This window comes from Corvus cornix, chromosome 1, assembly GCF_000738735.6.
Source record: "Corvus cornix cornix isolate S_Up_H32 chromosome 1, ASM73873v5, whole genome shotgun sequence".
Lineage (NCBI taxonomy): Eukaryota > Metazoa > Chordata > Aves > Passeriformes > Corvidae > Corvus > Corvus cornix.
In genome coordinates, this window is record NC_046332.1 from 100,246,320 (window position 1) to 100,266,465 (window position 20,146).

The 20,146-nt window shown below is 40.3% G+C and overlaps 1 protein-coding gene across 1 annotated transcript in view; it reads right to left on the reverse strand.

The window, feature by feature from the left end:
• Positions 1 to 412: 412 nt before the first annotated feature.
• The window catches only part of GEMIN8 (gem nuclear organelle associated protein 8), a 37,183-nt gene continuing 17,449 nt past the window's right edge, over positions 413 to 20,146 (reverse strand). The window contains exons 5-6 of the mRNA XM_039550704.1: positions 10,631 to 10,877; positions 413 to 2,334 (exon numbers count right to left, since the gene is read on the reverse strand). Coding sequence (XP_039406638.1) covers positions 2,232 to 2,334; positions 10,631 to 10,877 — 350 coding nt within the window. The 3' untranslated portion in view covers positions 413 to 2,231. The remainder of the gene's footprint in view (positions 2,335 to 10,630; positions 10,878 to 20,146) is intronic.

Below are 20,146 nucleotides of genomic sequence, written 5' to 3' on the forward strand. Positions count from 1 at the left end.
ACCTGCCAGAAATGGGACACTCAGGAGTAAAAAGCACAAGCTGTTATGGTCAGATGAGTGAGAGCCCTCCCAAAAAGCCCAACCAGGATAAATGCATCCGAGGAACTTGAAAAATAAAAATTAGATGATGTTTTGATATTAAATGTTGAGTTTGGAAGATTAGTGTAACTTCTCATTCTCTAGACTAATAAACCTGGTGATTTTTTCCTAAAAAAATCCAAACATCTATTCTAAACAAGAGCATTTTCCTCCTGTTTTCAGTACAGACAGCTAATTTTTTGCAAATGCACAAGTACATAACTAAAACATAAAAGCAGGACACACTAGTCACCCACACGTATCCATTCTTCACCCATATCTATCCATTCTTCAATTAGGAGAGATAAAAAAGTAAATGAAAGTGTCAAGTATCTTACATTGGTAATAATTTTATCCTTTATTTATAGCATACATAAGATGGATAGGAGTGCCTGGATTTTTTAAGTAAAGAACACTCTTTTAAGACTCTTTGTTATCTGATTCTTGTTCTCCTGGATACCATGTTCAGCAAATAGAAAAATAATATAATTCCAAGTGAGGAATGTAAAAAAAAAAATTATTAAAACTATATTAAACACGTTCTGCTGTCATAGGCGGATCTGTTTTCTTACTTTTTGTACTTCTTTTTTTTTTTAAAAATAAAGTTCAGGCCAAACATGAGTGTTGCATAGCTGCCAGATAGCTTAGAACATTAATTCTGCCATCCACTATTCCAAGGATATAGCTTCTTTGTGTTTAAAAGATGAAAGGGCCACAGGCAAACCAAACATCACAAGAACCTGGCAGACAAAATGACCCGTTAAAGAAGTTACAGAAACTGCAGCTTGTAAAATTATTCCCAAAAGACAACATCACTTCCAACACCCCTTGGGCTTTCACTGTTTGAAGTCCACCTTGAAAAGGAAGCAGAAGTGCATGCCCAGGCCTTGAAATAGTGTATAAGGGCTCATGCATACGAGGTATCAACGAGGTGATGCTGTGATGAGCACGGAGGTTGACTGCCCAGAGCCCTGCTGGTAGATGATGTGCAGGAGGAACTGGAGACAACACCTACCAGCGGTTTTCAGTGCATTTCCTGCAGTTCTGTAGAAGAGAGGTTGAGGCAGAGGTAAATGAGCCTGGCAGGCTGGCAATTAATGCAACAAACCAAGTGGGAGCCAGGGAAAGCTACAGAGAGGGAGGCAAAGCTCTGCAAGCAAGCCCACTGAGAGAAATAGGGAGAGGAAGTAATGAGCAAAACAGGAGACAGTGATTGTATTTCAGAAAGGGAAAGAAAAAGCTCCTACTACAGCAATTTTCTAAGGCACCAGGTGCTGCTCCATCTGCAGTTACACCTAGACACATCTCTGAGGCAACTGGGTACACGGGTTCATGTCCTTTCTTTCCTATGACTCCCACAGGTTTTGAACCCTACTATTATAGACCTTCAGGCTTAAAAATTCCAGTGGTTAAGTTAGAAATCTGTATTCATTAGAATAATGGGAGATCCCTAGAGAGAGCCAACACTTCTATGCAGAAAATTTATTAGCAGCAGGAACAGAAGCCTGTATCAGCACTTTACTGGTGGATAAATCAGTGGGTTTGCTAATGATGTTTCGGTTCTCTTGATTGAATTGGATTTGTAAGAGAAATGCAGCTGCAGACTGAATTGCTTTATATGACAAGAGAATAATGAATAGCCAATCCTGAACACCCAGGGTTTCTGTATATATGGGATAATTTAGCTTCCGTTCTTGTTGTTATTATTTTATATGCAAATGAAATTATCAATGCCTTTATGTAATAACTTCCTGGATCACATTTATTCTAGAGCTTTTGCCTGTTTGTGTGCAAGAGAAATTTCTTTCCCTCATTTTAGCCAGGGTTTAACCCTAAATTCAGCTCCTGCTGGAGCCTGTGGGAGTTTTATTGTGTTATAGATATGACCCATCCAGAGGACATTGAAAGTGAACAGAAAATATTGAAACTGCCTGTGGTAATGAGGGTACTATTATTTATTTGGAGATAGGGCCCATTACCTTATGCTATTATCTGCATGTTACATGTGCTGGGTTTTGCATATTTGATGTTTACTTAACATGCATATCAGGTTCTTTTAACAACAGTGTTTTGGAGATGGTCTGGCTAAGTGCCCTCATCAGCCTCTTGCTAGGTCGTTCTCTGGGGTTCCAGCCAGTCAGTCTTTATGTGTTTTAAGCTCTAAATAGGCTACTGCTCCCACTCTGAAGGATCACGCCAAACTGAACCAATGCCCGCTGGAAAAGTAAAAAAGGGGATGCCAGCTGGCCAAGAGAGCTGAAAAGAGAAAAAAGAGATAAAATCATTCTTACATCAAGAAACTGCCTTAGCAACGTCCTTATCTGCCGGGTGGGAATAGATCACGGTTGCCTGGTTGGTTTTCCAAACGGCTGAGCTCCCAAGTTACAGTTACTCCTTGCCATTGGAGGTGCAGTTGACAGAGATGTACTGTTGAGACGCACTATAAATTTAACAGATGGATTGTGAAGGCCAGCCACCTATCCAGCAATTGTTTCTCCCACTAGGGGAAAGTCTTACAAAAGCTTCCCTTGGTGTTCAACAGGATCGTGGTGGTTCATTGCACTGCAGCTTTAGAAAGGTTTTGGGTGATTGGCTGCAGTGGGTAGAAACAAACTGGCAGAGACACAATTCCCACCACTTGCACAGCAATGAAGAAATTTTCTCTTAGGTAGGAAAAGAGGAGAGAATAATCTTCCCTCACCCACTGACAGGTCAGGGGCAATGCTGTGGGAAGGGTCTTGGCACTTTCTGCATTCAGCGTTTATGGTGCCAGAGGCACTGACCAGAAAATCTGGTCATCTCCATTAGTCCTTCTCATGTGCTCCGCTGGGAACGGAGCGTCCAGGCAACGGGTTCTGCCCTCCCTGTGGGAGGCAGACAGGAGTGTAGGAGCTGAGAGAGCATCATCAGGCTGCAGAACAGCATGTGCTGGGGTGGAGGGACACAGTTAGGAAGTAGTTTTTGTAAAAAAGAACACGGGGGAGCAAGAAGAGAGGTGGGCTGAAAAGAACATAGGTAATGAGAAGCCCAGGAAACTGCTCAGCTGGATTCTTGGAGATATAAAGTGTTATGGATGTGGCCAGAAAAATGCATCACAGTGCATATTCATTTAATTCCAGGTAGCTTTGTGGGGATGGCGATGGTGGGAGAGGCTGTGTAGGCATTTTTTCCTACATTTCATATACATTCAGATGGTATTTCAGGCCTTGAAAGCGCAGCTGCTAAGCCACTCAACATTTTAAAGGTTGCTCAGCTAAGAAGTATAATAAAAGACACCTCAATTTTTAATCCTGTAAGCCAGAAAATTAAAACAATGTTGGAAAATAAACACAACACAATTTTTGGACACGTTTTCTTTACAATTATTGTAATAATTTTGGGCACCCTACTAGAATAAAAAAATTCTGTATTGTACTTGAGAATCTGCTGGTTTTTTTCAGCATTTTAATGGTTTTATATAAATTCAGACTTCACAAGCCTGGCATGAAGGAAGTTAAACTAGCAAAACAAAATTGTTTAATTACTGGTTGTTAGTAAAATATTTTAAAAATTTCAACAACATAAGTAGTTGGTATGTTTTATTCCAGTAAGATGTGCTATCTTCTTGGTCTGAAGTGAACAATTCTGTCATGCCAGTGGGGACTATCACACTGCAGGCTGTGCCTGGAATGACAGCTTCCACAAAGTAACACAAATCACTAGTGGTGCTAGCTATTATCAATGCATTTACCACAAAAAAAGCTTTAGCTATAACCATGCCAGAGAAACAGATTTCATTTTGTTAGACTTGAAAAAGCAAGAAACACTGCTAGACTAAAAGAGCTATTAAAGAGAAGAGACAGTTAGGCTCTTTTTCTGCTTTCAAACAAGATTTAACTAGTGTTGACACAGAAAGTACAGGACATCTTTCTAAAGCAGGTCTGCACAGTAAAACATACTTGGGAAGGGCAAATAACTAATCTTGCTAAAAGTTCTCCATAAAGCACTGTTGCACTCTGGAGATACATGTTTATGCTGTCACACACTGGAGCTGTAGGTGACCTGAAGAGGGATCTGCTCAACAGAAAAAGCAAAGGAGGGAAAACTGAGAGCTTAATTTTGTATGTCATTTTCTCTATTTTCTGTGGTGATAGAGAAGAGCAGTTCTGGAGTAAGGACTTTCTATAGCACAACACAGCTGTTCTTTCTGATGTGTCCCTGAAAGAATTCACCATCTGGCACTGATGATTTCACAGCCTGTTGCCATGGGACCATCACGTCATCACACATATCCCACACTCAGCATCCTTTCAGAGCAGGACAGTACAGTTGGCATGTCCGAGTCCAGCAGCAGCAGAAAAAGGTGACAAGAACCACAGGGCCAGGACATAGTGACAAAAGCAGCTGCCATGAGCACAACCATCTACAGGGCTTCTCTGAGGAGGTGCCAAGGCAGGACTTCCTGTGTGCCCCCAACACCCAGGGCAGTGACACCAAAACAGGACCACAAACCAGCTGTGGCACTGCTGGCACAACTCTGTTGCAGAGCAGTATCAATGAAAACGTCATGTTTTGCTCAACAAATACTTCCTTGTCTCTAATGCAGTGTGGTCTGGCACCACTGGAAATCCTAAATTCATCAACACATATAGAGAAAATTGATAAAAAGTAGTGAATACTACTACCACCTTCCCATTATGCAGTCTTTTATTCATTTGATTGCTCTTGGTTTACAGTCCATTTCAGATTTATATTCTGCAGTCATGTAAGGATTAATCTGTTTGGAGAAACTCACAACACTTGTGTGTTTCAAGTGCATTGCAGCATAACTGACTGAAGTTTTAGCACAACCTCACCACTTTTCATGAAAGGACAGCAGAAGGGGAGCATTCAGCTATTATTCAGCCATTTCATGGAATATACTACAGACCAAAAATGTGGCCTTTGATGAGTTATTGCTTAAATAAAAACAAACTTCAAGCATTTATTTCTGTTACAACAGTAAGTCCCTGCCTTCTGTCCACGGGGAAGATATTACAGGATCTTACTAATTTTAAAAAAGCTCAAGATACATAATCTGTGACTGCATTTACATTTTTTGCAACTCTCTGACTAAGGACAACTTAAATTTGTGACGTTCCTGGTATTTTATTACACTTTGCAAGCGAGAAGCAGGCCCTGCAGTCTTAACAAGCAGACGTGGAGGTGACAGGAAATGGAATTTCCTATTTAGTTTCTGAAATGTATGAGATGATGTGGTTGCTGGAGGTAGCAGAAACCAGACATGATGACTGAGATCTTTTCCTGTCCAATGCAAAGGATGGGAGTAACACAGCTCTGTGAGTATCAAAATTGGAAATACAACGCACAGATTTTTTCGTGCTGGCTGCTTGTACAAGCCTAGATCAAAAGGGTTTACTGAATTTTGGGCCAAATAACAAGCTGGGTTACATTAAACAGCTTAGCAGTAGATGTGTTCCAACTTGACTGCTTTTGACCTTAATGACAGTAAAAAGTGACCAAACAGGAGGGGTTTCTGTAACTAGAAAAGAAAATGCATGAGATAGCTGAAAGCTGAACCTCAGGACTGGTATTTCAATCTTCATCTTCAGTAGAAGCATGTGGAAAGATTCTAAACACCCCTATAAACAGATCAGAAATCTGGTTATCTTCCTATGCCAACACCCAATGCTAGCTGTCTAGGGGACAGGAATAAAACAGTACTTTGTTACCCCTTCCCAGATTACAGACATATAAAGACAGAAGTGTAACTTCTTTTTTAAGAGGCCCTCATAGATTTTTGCCTCACTTTTTACTGAGTCAAGAAACTGTTGCTTTTACTTAAAACAAAGTCTAAAAGTTAAGGAGGACCACTTTTAACTCCATTTAGAAAAAAAATCCCTACCAATCTGTTCCAGTTTTCTCATCCCTTCCTCCCCGCAAAGGTATGTCTTTGGGATGGCTGTAAACAACAGTCATGGGGATAGCAGCTACGTGTAACTTGGCTCTTCAAAAGGCTTTGCAGACAAAAGATCTCAATGTAGTTTAGGGAACCAGCAGTGGTATTGGCATCATTAGGCTGAAAAGTATTTCCTTTTCAAAAACTATGTATGTTTGCACTTCGCTTGCTCGCCTTCTTAGAAGGATTCATGATTAAAGGGGAAAAAATTTCTTCTATGACTGTGTAATAAAATCCATGCACAGAGAATCTCAAGTCAGAGATTCAGTAATTCTCAGGAGAATTACTCCCTGCAAGCTCACGAGAAGCAAGTCTTTCTCCACTTTTGGCCAAGCAAGACTGCACCATTCCTGGCCTGTTGAAATTGATAGCTGAGACTGATGCCTGTACAACCAACTCCAAAGAATGGACTGAGTCCAAGCAATTCCTCTGCTGTGATAGCCAGGTCTCCAAGACAACACCCAAATAGCAGCGTCATGGTCTGTCACCTACCCACCCTGAGTTCCTCTGTATGTGTCACTGTGTGCCAGCATAGCAATTCCTATGTGAGACTATAGGAAGAGATGTGAAGCCTTGAACACACTCTGGCTATAACCACCCTTCAGAAGCAGCTGAGACTCCTTCACAGGCTGCTATTCTACCTAGAAAAGAGCCCATAAGAATTTATATCCTTTGGACTACCCATGCAGGAACAGAGGAGACAACAGGTTAGACAAGGCAGACAGCTGAGTAGCACACAAATGTGAAAAAATATTTTTGTCACAGCACGAATGTATTATTTATCAAATAATACATTTTCCAGGAGTTTACACTTTTAAGACACCACAATGAAAACAGAGTTGGGATGTTTCCTTTTGACAGACTGTATTTCACATTTTGGGCAATAATCTTGGCCCCTCTCTAATTCTTCCAGCCAAAATGTTCAGCCCAGCATGCCAAAAATCACACTTAAAACTCAAAATTCAAGCAGCTGATTCTGTGTCTTGCTTTTCTCAATTTCTACTCCAAGAGCTAAACTGCTATTAGTGCAACAAGAGATGAAGATACCAATATTTACAGCGTATTTCATGTAATGAATGAGAAGCTTTTACAAAGAGAAAGACACAAGTGACCAAATCTGTATTATGTAATGTTTATGCTTCATAAAGGCTGTTACAGAAATTTAGGTTGCTTTTTATTATAGCTTTTTCCAAGTGTGAGATGTTTGCAGCCAGCCGTTAATGAGACCCCTGTCAAAAAGGATGAATACTTACCCATAACACTGATTGAGAAAATGATGCTCATTAAAATGGTTTAATCTTTTCTCAGGTCACCTGCACTCACAGGCACACTGAGCTGTCAGCTGGGAAATAATTCTAAAAGAACAAGAACACTTGACAACATCACCATATACACCATATACAAGTAAGCATTTTTTCTTTTGGTAGGAAACAGATAATTGCTTCATTTCTATGATACATTTATATCGCACTCCTGGAAGGATTTTTTTTCTCATTTAAGAATACTTTCAGTAGAAAAGACCTATTACATTTTTCTCCTATCTTCAAAGCATCTTCAACCAATCACAAACTCTTCTCCTGAAAATAAGGCTGATTTGCACATAACAAATGAGGATACCAGTTTCTGAAATCAAGACTGATTGGATGACAACTTGTGACTTCAGGGTAATTCCTGCTACTGGAGCTGGGAAAAGCTCATGAGAAACAGCACCACCAGCAAGTGAAGAACTCCCTTTGGGCAGGACTATACCAACAGCTGGCATAACTGAAAGCAAAGGTGCAACCTTCTGAACAAGGAAGAATCAAGTCTGCAGCACCACAGCTGCATTCCAGTCAAGGAACACTGTATCTTTGGGGGAAAGAAGTGTACACGTTCCCATGACTGAGGACTGCAGCATAATATGTGTGTGCAAGAAGGGTGAATGTTACAGACGACTGAAGTGGCATTTTTGAGTTGCTGCTGCATTTCCTCCATGATCACATGTTTTTATGAGAGATATTTATTAGAAATGTAAAATGACACAGGAGACGGAGTAAAAGCACTGCAACCAAGAATTTCCAAGTTTCACTGAATTACCGGGAAAATGTGGTATCTGGACAATGACCAGCAATGGCCCATCCCCTGAAAGGAGATTATTCGGCAGCAACTCTTAAGTCTGCAGTAGGGTGTTCCTCCCTTTCAGGCCTTAGTACATAGTTCCTAGGGAACAATTCATCCAGTTCTCTCTCTTTCTAACCTCACAGCATATTAAAACCCTCTTAAAAATACTTTAAAGAACCGAAGGCAAGGAAATTTCCTTTATATATTTTTTATAAATTTATTTTATATTTTATGTGAAGTAGGAAAGGAATTCAATGTTTATCTTATATGAGGTCTCTACAAATACTTTTGGAGACCAGAATTTCTGCTTCTGCTAGCAGAACCAGCTGGATGCAGAATAAACCACAGCAAGAATTGGAACTTGTGCTGAAAAGTAAGAACAACCCATTCTTCCTTTTTTTTCTGAACTGAATTGCACAGGGAAAACACCATCACCACACTGGAAACATTTCAAATAGGAACAGAGAGATTTATGCATGTTAATCTGCAACAGTGTTTTCCTCCAGTGGATGCAGCAACCCTCCCATTCACTTTGCACTATGTATGGTATTGCCTGACATTGCTGTGAAAGTCCTATCAACACTCCTCATGCTTCTCCGTATGTTAAAACCACTCCTGCTCTAAGTTCAATCTAAGTTCAATGCAGCAGCTAAAAGAAAGCTTTACCATCTAAGAACTGAAGCGTTCTAAGTATGGAAATTTGTTTATGTGAAAAATAAAGTAAATTACAAGGTATCAAGATGAAAATTTATTTGGTCAATGAAAGGAAACCCAAACAAAACACTGAATTTTTGACAAACGAGTGAAGACAAATGCAGGACTGTTAATAATCCTTTTCTCTCTCCTGTCTCACTGAAGTTTTTCAGATTCATCACACCAGAAATATGTCTTGGAAACCGGAGGCTTTTTAATTTCAGTGTTGAATTTAACTTCATCTCATCACATCTACAGTGAAAGAGGTGGAAGTGACATGGAAATGCTGCTTTGAAAAAACAGTAACTACTAATGAAAGCAAAAATATTCCAAACTGCCCCACAGACTTGCTTTGTTGCAGCTGGCTGTTGCAGAGGCCACAGCAACTGCTGGGTGTATTACAAACTACACATGCTACAGAGAAACTCTGGAAACTCAGTCGGCATGAACTGAAGCTAAAATTTTAGTTGTGACCTTCCTCTGCTGCCAGGAAGGCAGATGAACACGTCACTATTAAACCAGCAGAAGGTTCCTTTGCCCTGGCATGGAAATGCTGCAACACAAACCACAGCCCTTCAGCACACAATGATATTTATCAGCAGAGCTTAATGGAGAATCCTTTCAAGTGTTCAGGGTACCATTTTGTAAGGAGCCACTGGTTTTAAACAGCCAGTTCAGCCTCTCTTACACAAACTACCAGTGCGCCTCACTCCACCTGCAGAGCTATTAGTGGGGCAAGCACAACTGGTCAAAAGTAAAGAGTGACAGAAGCAGAACCAAACAGCCAGTGCAGATGGATGAGCACACAGAGAGGCACATCTCTGTGCAGAGGGATGAGTACACATCTACTTGCTTATGTTTAAATTTTGTGCATGTCCTATGCACTTGGCCATTGGAAAGCTGCACCTAAAATGGACATAGCCCACAGGGCTACCTGGCTTCCACAGCTCCATATACATTGTTCAGATACAGTCTATCACTCTAATAAGCCTTCTTTAAAGCTTCAAGCCTTCAAGCCCATTGCTGCTTTTTATTAGAATGGCAAAAATGACTGTAGGCACTGGTCCCAATAGTGCTGTGTCCTCTTAAGTTTCTCTTCTGCTAAACAAATCTCTAACAGACAGGACCACATCAGGCTTCTGCCTGATCCTCCCACCCCTTCATTAAAACATTTTTCTGTATAATGTTGCTTTAGAGTCAAACTCCTGCCAGATAAGTATCAGTCTGGAAGAAAAACTTCCTGCTTTATTATAAACCTTTGAAAAAGAATTCAAATGTCTGGGCTATGGTAATTTGATAAGTTGCATCTTGGCCAGTAGGCTCCTGGTTCTCAAAAAAATCCAAGATTAGCAGACATAACGCTTTCAAGCTATGCTGTGTGAAACAAGATCCTAATACTACCACATTAAATAAGACTAAAAAATGGGATCACTCAAATTCCTAAACAGGAAGACCAGACAATTCCTAAAGTCTTTTTCTTCTCTGCCTTGCTTTAAGTTTTCCCAGTTCAGTGGGTATGGACATTGTTATGTTTATTGCAAGCATGGTCAAGGCAAGTGGGCATCAAATGAGTGAATTTTAGACAGGTTTTATATTCCTGTCCCTTTTGTTACTACTTGACAACTGTATGTGGGTTGAATGGACTGTGAGCATTGCTGACAGACACTGTAAAAAAAAAAAGGCCAAAGAAATACATGCTGCCTTACCAGACTCTCTCCCAAAGCCCCAAACCAAAATCTGCAGTTTGTTCTTTCAGCAGCCCAAGCTGAGGCACCTGACCCTATAGCTCTGTGCCACGTCAGAACAAGTCCAGGTACTCACAGCTTAAGGGGAATAATGGGCCAGTATTTGGGCTGCTTTTTGTCACAGTTCCTATCAAAGATCAGCTGCAGGGCAGCCTCCATTGCCTGGATTTTGGCAGCTTCAGCACCATACAGTCTCTTCATTTCTGCCATGCGCCTCTCCCCAGGTCTTTCTGTAGGCGGCTCCACAGAACGCTCCACCCTCCTGTGCAGGTCTTGATCAGCCTCCACGTATGGGTCCTCAGCTTCCAGCTGCTGCTGCCTCCCTAGACAAAGAAACCATAAGAGATGTAAATTACTGGGCTATCAACCAATCAGGTTTTATTTTACTTCTAAAAATATTATATTTTCATATTTTTGCTGTGTCTAAAAGGCCAAAATCCACATGTTCTAGGATGCAGCTGCACTCATTTTGCATAAAGAGAAATTCCTACTAAATATCATTATAAAGCCAGGCTGGAATAAATGGGGAGAAATTAAGAAGGTCTTGGAATTGAATCCTAAAACTGTAGGAAACCTCTGTATTAGTACTAGTAAGCAAAAATCAACATTGCTTTGTTTCTCCCCAACATCCACATGCCCTGAAAAAACTAAAACAACAAAACAACAAAAACCCAAAACACAACTGCCCTCCCCCTCCCAAGAAAACAGAAACAACCCAACCAAAAAATCCCAACCCCTTCCCCATACCAAAAAAATCTGAACAAAAAGGAGAGTTGTTTCCAAAATCATGACTTAGCAGCTGAGAAAAGAAACAATGCACAGGACAATGCAACTTTAGCTGAACGATAGCCAAGAGAAAATGCAATCAGTTACTACTCTGTGAAAATGAACAAATGGGTCTGTCCTGTCTGCCATTAAGTGCATTCAATGAAACACAGCTATAAGCACTGTGCCTAGATAAACTGTCCAAACTCGGCCATTTCTCAAGACTTGCAAAGTTCAAAGCTGGCAGCCTTACTCTATTGCTTTGAAGACAAACAAAACAGAACCAACATAAATGCATGCATCAGGTCTTTTAAAGAGGATTTAAAACAATTCAAGAGGTGAAACATTTGGACCAATCTGTCAATAAAAATTCTCTGTGGCAAGCCTGATTGGATGCAAGAACTTGATTGTGCACATCCAAATTTACCTCCACTTCCTGGGTACTGCTCTGATGAAACAAACAATGCTGTGTGAAGTCAAAGTGCTATACAAAACTCCCCTCTTATGGGGACATTTCTATAAATGAAAAATCACCCGGCAGCTGAACTCAACAACAAATGACCATCCTCGAAACGGTGTACCAGGCACAGTTCACTACTATGACAGCAGTCGGGTTTTTTTAAACATCAAAAAGGACAGCATGTCCACAGGTCAGGATGCATCAGTCACACACAGGACATGCTTCTCAGTGTTTGGTGCCATGTACCTCTTCCCTCTTTCACCCTAAAGCAGAGATTTAGCTTCTACAACACACATGACATCTGCAAACCCTAACCCAAAGTTAAGTATCCTGACATTTCTGTGTCAAACATCTGCAGTTTATTTTTATACTGGAAAGTACTGTACCGAGCAGCCAACTGTCAGCCTTCCTAAAGGAATTATCCCCTGTACATCATTCACAGAAAACAGGTATTTTAAACATATGATCAGAAACTTCAATTTTGGGATCTGTTTGTCTGACAGACACAGAAAGATTTTGTCCTGTCATTTGAAACACCATTCACAGTTTTGTGTTGGTCGTCAAAGGGTTTGAGGAGTTATTAGCCATTTATTCCAGAAAGCTGTTTCTGTGATTCTGCTTTAAGGGCACACCCCTGAATTAGGCTGCACTGCCAGAATTCACAAGGAAATATACATTAGAGTCCATATGTGTTTTTGGAAGAGTCAGATTTATTTGGTGTTGGGCCATTTTATCCAGAAGGTCTGAATTAAAGAAACTAACATTGCCTACAGAGGGCTCAGCACTTGGAGGACAAGGTGTAGCACCCAGGCTACACCTTGAATCCCACTGAAACCAACTTCCTGGGACACCACACTGCTCACAGCTACGTAACATGCTATTAAGCACAAACTTGATGCAAAATACACTGAACAGTTTTAGACAGAAAAAAACAAACAAGCCCATGCTGGCAAACCAATGTCTCCCACTGTAGATTACACAGCAAAACTCCGGCAATGCAATGAATTGAATCCGTATTTGTTAACTCTCTTGGGCCACAAAGACAATTCCTTGTAATTCTGTGTTGCCCATGGAAATTTTTTATTCTTTTGCTCCACAGCTGCATGGTAGAGACAGCTGCTTCCTTGCTTGTTTGCTGTAGAATGCTCTCTGGTAGCTCATTGCATATACTGATCCTTAAGAAAAAATAATTTCTCTGGAGATAGATAATGAATTCTTCTGTTTGGAAATTAAATGGACCTCTAGCAGAAGCTTTATGATGGATGAGTGGATTACAGTTTAGTGTGCATCAATCTCCATTTCTCAGCACAGAGTAGTTCATAAATCTGTAGATCCTAATTGTAACAATTAAAATAATAATACCCATTTAAACTCCATTGTCAGAATTACCTGATGAATGTCTGGAGTGTTTTACTTTACACTAATCAGAGGTACTGCCCTTGACTTTCTAACCTGACTTCTGCTATTCCATAGCTACTGGTTAAAAAAATCCCAGAGTGATTGTATTACAGAGTTTTAGACACATAAATCAGGTCTAGAATCCAGGCAGAGGCTTGGGACAGAAATCCACTATAGGCACCCACAGTTTTTTGCACCAAAGGAATTTGAGCATAGAACATGACAGCTGTTGCTGGTAATACCACTGCAGCTCTGTGGAATATGTTGTAGTTTCAGATCACTTATTTGTGCAGAGATACTACTGTGATAAACTCCACAGCCATAGATAAAATCATAGAATGGCTTGAGCTAGAAGGCACCTTAAAAATCATCTTATTCCAATCCCCCTGCCACAGGAAGGGACAGTGTCCCCCAGACCAAGTTGTTCAGAGCCCCATCCAGCCTGGCCTTGAACACTGCCAGGGATGGGGCCTCCAGAGTTTCTCTGGGCAACTTGTTCCAGTGTTTCACCACCCTCACAGCTGGCAGCACTATTTCCTTTTACAGACTACCAAGGAAAGAAGTCATGAAACTAAATGGGCATGTGAACTACTGCTTTTCCAAAAACAGTATTTCCAGCCAAACACAAACATAAGGAATTGATAACAGAGAAAGTATTGTCCTATTGAGATGCACACTAAACTTGCTTTGATGGGGCAAGGGCTGGGAAGTAGAACTGCTGTAATTTCCAGCAGTCTGGATTCTATCCATTACCTCAGAGTTTACTTTAAAAACAATACAAAGCAGTACAACTTGAGCTAAATGTGCAACTACCTCTTAATCAAAAAGTCGACAACAAGAATCTGACAATGGAAATACAAACAAAATTATAAACTGTCCATAACCCTGAGCCTACGGAGACAACCAGAATTTCTCTGAAGCAAGCAACACATACTCATCAATTAAGCAGATAGTATGGTTTATCAAAACACTAATTCTCAGCCTTCAGCAATGAAGTCCCCAGCTCATTCTCAGATCAGTTTCACATTCCAAATTCACAAGCCATTGGGCTGCTAAGTTATAAAAGTAAAACAAGTAATTTTTACACAATTCTAAGTAGTTCCTCCTTCCACTTCACACAGACTAAAATAAACAGGCTTTCTTTTACAGCATTCAGCTTCAACTACTGGCAAGCTTCCCCCAGTCAAGGAACAGTATTTTGTAAATGTTCACAAGATAGGCAGGCAGCTGCAGTGGTGGTTGGTTCCTGCACAAAGGAACAGCATTGCTGACGTTTTCCCAGTTGGTCAGTTCCATTTCTTTTCAAAGATGTTCTTTCTTGAAGTGCTTTTCAAAATTAACTTATTCCTACTAAGTCCAGCTCTGCTGGGAAGTCATCGCTACCTGGCCAAAACCAGTTGGGACATCTTTTTCCAAACACAGTAAATAGAATTCTTCAACCATGAAGAAAAAATTCAGACCTGTCATAGTTTGCCCCCAGTGTCCTGGGTAACCTAAAATGGTATTGTATTCCATATCTTCCTGTGCCCAGGAAGTGTCTCTTTAAGACCCTGGATCTGGAAATGGAACCGTGGGGCCAGCAGGTGCCGGTCTTTTTAAACTCGGGGTTGCTCAGGCAGAGCTCTCTTTTGCCTCATGGCTCTCACTCTTTGCCTTTTGTTCTTGCAGGCAGAGAGCTGAGGCTCCCCTCTGGTTTTCTTTTGTGTTTTTTTTACGAGGCAGGCAGGTGTTCAGCCATCTCCAGGAGAGCAGGGCCCCATCACACATAACAGTGACTTGGGAAGACAAACTCTATCACTCCAAATGTCCCCTCCTTCCTTCTTCTTCCCCCCACATTATATACTGAGCATGATGTCAGATGGTCTGGAATATCCCTTAGGTCAGTTGGGGTCACCTGTCCTGGCGGTATCTCCCCCCAGTCCCCCATGCCTCCCCAACTTCCTCACCAGCATGGCAGTAGGAAAAGCAGAAAAGGCCTTGGCTCTGTGTAGGCCCTGCTCAGCAATAACAAAAACATTTCTGTATCATCAACCCTGTGTTGAGTGCAGATTTGAAACACTGCCCCATACCAGTCACTGTGAAGGAAATAAACTCTACCCCAGCCAAAACCAGCACATCTACCTAACTCATGTCCTGTGCCATCATCAGTAATTCTAGGCCTTATGAAAGAAAGTTTTCGATTCCTGTTTCTCCCTTCACCACTTTTCCCTCTTTTTATGGGTGACTTTTAATCTGGCGTGTACTAGCTGAAAAGTGAACAAATACAGACAACTACCTCCATCCTCAGGGACTGCCAAAAGCAGGAGAAACAGTAACTAGTATTAGCCATTCACTGCATTTCGGCCTTCATAGGCACACAAATGATCTCTTACATATTTTCAGCAAGACTATGACCTAAGCCCTTCAAGACATAAGCTATTTTCCCCATAGGTCCTTAGAAACTCAGATGCCTTGTTTCTCTTATTTTATAAAAAGGAAAGTGCCACACACTTTTTGTAAGTTTGATCCACTTTACATTTCTTTCTTTCTTTGTGATATCCTTTGCGAAGCTTAAGTAGTAATAAAAAAATAAAATTCCTGTCCAGAATTTATCCTTCTTTTACTAAAAGAAAAACTCCAACAAAACAAAGAAAATAAAACAACTTCAAAACCAAAACCCAAAGAAATTCCCTCCATGGAAATCTCCATGGAGAGACTTTGCAACATTAAAAGGAGATAGAAGTAGAGAGGGTAATTAGTAATTATCTATGTCAGATTTTTAATGAAAGATTCATACCCAGCATTGTGTGATTTCTTGTACCATTTTTAGCTCTCAGTATTTATACATCCAACCCCCAGCTCACTGGAGCCTGTGATCATATGGCATCTGACAACATTTCTTATTCAGACATTCTTCCCCACAGGTCTGTAGGTGCCCACACTCAGCAGCCTGCCATGTGCTGCCCCACACAATGGTAGGTAAGGTAAGAAACCAAGGGCTTGCTCCTCCCAAGCGTTAAATGCCACTACTGACTTTCAGCTGCTTGCTTAGTTAATTAACACACTATTTTTCAAGGAAATACTGCACTTTCTCCAGTCTTGATGTGTTTTTAATTTTCCATGATTTCAGACTGAACTATACCCTGTTCACATATTTGTCTGTTTATTTTAAATGATGAATTATTTTCTGTTACTGCTGTGTGTGCACTTTGCAAGCTTTTTCATCTTAAATGCTACCTGAGCTGATCTTGAGCAGCCCACACTAACAGTTAAAACCACTACTCATTTATACTGATTAAAAACTCCTAGTTCTCTTTTTGAATGCCACTTCCCACGAGCCTATCTGCTGTGTTAAGTGTTCTGCCCACATAGGCTCCTCCATGCAAAATGCCAGCTTCTTCATCTTCCTAGAAAAGCCAAATACCTTTATCATAAACCTACATAAGAGGTTTTTTTGAGGTGATAGAATCAGACCATTTTATTGCGCCCATACTTTCATGAAATGGGTATAACATGGAAGATCAAGATCTTTGCCTCAAGGAATTCCACCAAAACAGGGATTTAAATCAGGATTTGTAAACAGGATATTCAAGGAGTTTAATTTCTGCAGAGCTCCGCAGAGCTCTGGATTTCCAGAGGGCTGGAATCTCAAGTACTACTCTTTATCAAGTGCAAAGCTTTGCAGAACAAGAGTTTCCATCAGTGGGAGTCTGCAAGATACAAACAATTGTGACTTACCCCCACATCTATAAAGATAAAATATTCTTGGTTGCTAAAAACAGCGTGGTCTTGCTTGCTGGAGGGTTCCTATGGAACACTAAGTAACTTACAGAAATTGTGGAAACATGCTGAAAGAGAATGATGATTTTATAGCAGAATCAACAGCCTTGCTCTAGACATAAGCTGGTTCGGGGAAAACAGACTTCTTTTTAAACTTATTCTTAAATTTAAAACTTTGTGCTTGCAAAAGGTGTACAAAAGGATTCCCCATGACACCATGTAACTTTCCCATTTTTAACAGAAGTCTGATCTCCAAAGACAGCTAGGCCTTATCTTACTATGCCAGCAGTCTCATCTATACAGAAAAATCAAATGCTGTAGCTGACTGGAAAACACTAACTTGGAATAAAAATTACTTTTGGTGGGAGTAATTGCCTGCAATGTTAAGCTTTCGGTCACCAGTCATGATGACCATGAAAGAGAACTACCAAAAATGCTGAGGATATGAAAGCTCCAAATATCTACACGGACAAAGTTTCCATCTGCTAGTTGAAGAGTGAATGAGTTAAAAGAAATGGACTATTTCACCACATATATCTACAAGCAACGCAATATTCTCAAGAAAAAAAGAAAACTTTCTCTTACAGGCTTTGAAGTAAGAGCAGATGTGATTCCTTGGCAAGCTTGTGGCAGTCTGAAACCATGGTTCCATGGACATTTTTCCTTCCTCAGCTACAAAAGCAGCTTATGCAACTTCTGCTCTCCTCCCTTAGCTGCGTGCTCCAGCTCCCAGGCCCCTCACGGATGATGTTACAATTGTCTAAGGGGCAACACAAATAATCCTACAAAAAAAAAAAACGAAACCAGTCCCCCCAAACAAACAAACAAAACCCCAAAACATTGTATTTAGTTCTAGTACAGTTCAGTGCCCTGGAAACACCAGAGCAGGAGTGAATGCATAGGAAGAATTGCCTGGCCTGGCTTTGGCATCAAGTCGTATTTACTGAAGCACAGCTCAACTGAAACCTATTGGTAACAGCAGGAAATAATCTCAGGTAAGAGAGTGGACTCCCTCAGACAGACTCAGTTGCAACAGGCTGTCTAAACAGACAGCAAGCAGATTTTGCAAATCTGAAGTACTCCAATACCTACTCTTTCACTCTTTCAATTTTTCTACACATTTTGAAGAGGACAGTTCTGTAGAAACAGGGCAAAACTACTTACCAACACAGCAAGTGGAGAAAAACTACCTTTGAAATAAAAATTAATAGAAACCAAGAAAGCAAGATTAGAACGAAGGTGGTCCACTTTCAGGTTTGCTACTTAGTGTATGCGTCACTTCCAAATTAATTAACCACATGTCTCACTGTAATTAATCTGTAAAATGAATCTAATAATTTAAAGAATTAATTATCTCACATTATTTTGTTATTTGCGTTAAGTAACTGGCAGAAAGTTATACAGCTAACTGGAGAATAAAGAAGCCGATTTCTGTTTTAGAAATAGGATTAAAACCCAAGAAGGATTGTTGTGTGGTCTCCAAAACAAACTGCCAAGGATCCTACACAGAAATAATATAAGCCTTCATGTCCATATTTACATTAGCACTAAGCTACACTGGTTACTGCCCAGCTAAACATCAAATCACCTTTCTTTTATTTTTCTTCTATTACCTTGCACAGTGAAACCCTTAAAAAGGAATATTTTCAGCCCAACCAGAAAATGCACTGAAACAATTAAATCCCAAGAACATGAAACAATCAGCTAGTCAGTTGGAACTTCAAATGAAAGCCTGCTCTAGAAATTTGATTGCTCTAAATGTAATTCATAATCAGGGATTTGTTGATGAAGGCTAGAAAACACAGAGGTGAGCCCTGTGCAATCAGGGGTCTGTATCACACCAGAGGCACCAAGGTGTCTGTATGCTGGTGCCATCTGACAGAATTAAACTGATAGGAAGTTGCTGACTGACCACTGCTTAGAAATTAGTACAGGATCAGGCACTGGCAGCTGCCTCTAGTAAGGATCAAGTCTACTTCAATAAGATTAAATACAGACCAGCTGACTCTGCACTCCCATCCCCCAAAACAACTCCAATCTGTTACTGATGGCAACAATGCTGACACCAGACAAAGACAACACTGCTAGAGTAAACAGAAGGATTACTTAAATCTATATATAACTATGTCTTCACATACATTTATGGCACAGTCTGAGAAAACTGAACAAAGAAATGTTAAAATTTAAAAGTGTTACTTTAAAAGCAAACCAGAACACTGAAGAAACATGAGTTTCACAATAATTTTTTATGTGTACCCTGAATAGAAATTAAACACATGCACTTGGAAGAAAATGCTTCACGATGCACTGAGCCGCTAGACAGCTAAATAATACTGAGTTTGGTGCTTTCAGGAAAAAAAGAAAGAAAGTAGCCTGTGTCAGTCTTCTAGATCAAACTCACAAATTTGAACTTCACACTGAAATTTCTTTGATTCCAGATATACTACAGTGCTGAATTCAAGTTTGGTTCATTGTTTGATATGAGAAAGCTACTTTATCAAAAACACTTGAAAAACATTTTTTTGGAGAGCAACCTGCAACCATGTTGCTGATTTTCTGGAAGGAAGTATACTTAGGCTATGTAGTGACCTTTCAGTTAACTGCCAGGTCCAAAATTCAGTATTACCACAGACATGCAGAATGAAATAACAAGGTCTAATCCAGAGAAAATTAATTTCAGCAAGTAAATACACTTTTCCTCCATGCTGCTATGTGTGCTGCCCGACCAAGAATTTGGAAAGAGACATCTGGAAAAAGGGTCATACTAAAGGAATCAGTGAAACACATCACAATTTGTGAAAGGAAGGGCTGAGGGGTAGCTTTGGAAACCTAAGTTTACCTATGACCTTCTGAATTTCTCATTGCTCATTTCAGCATTCTAGTAAATTAAATTAAGTATACTTAAACACAAGGGTAATTGCTACGCCCAGTATTAAAAACACAACAAAAAACATTGGGGAAATATGCCAGAAGAAACCTGCAGATGTGCATTTATTGTACCTTCCACATAATGGGAATGTTTGACTTCAGAAGTAGTTCCAGGGTATGGTGTTGGAGCATGAGTCTGAGCACTCTCTTTTAAAAGAGACAGCTGGCATCCCACCTGGCAGAAAGTTAAGTTGTACTTCTTAGTACTTGGGAGCTCCCTATCTCCTCTCTGTTACTTCAACAGGATAATTCATACATGAATGAAGTATTTCAGTGACTTTA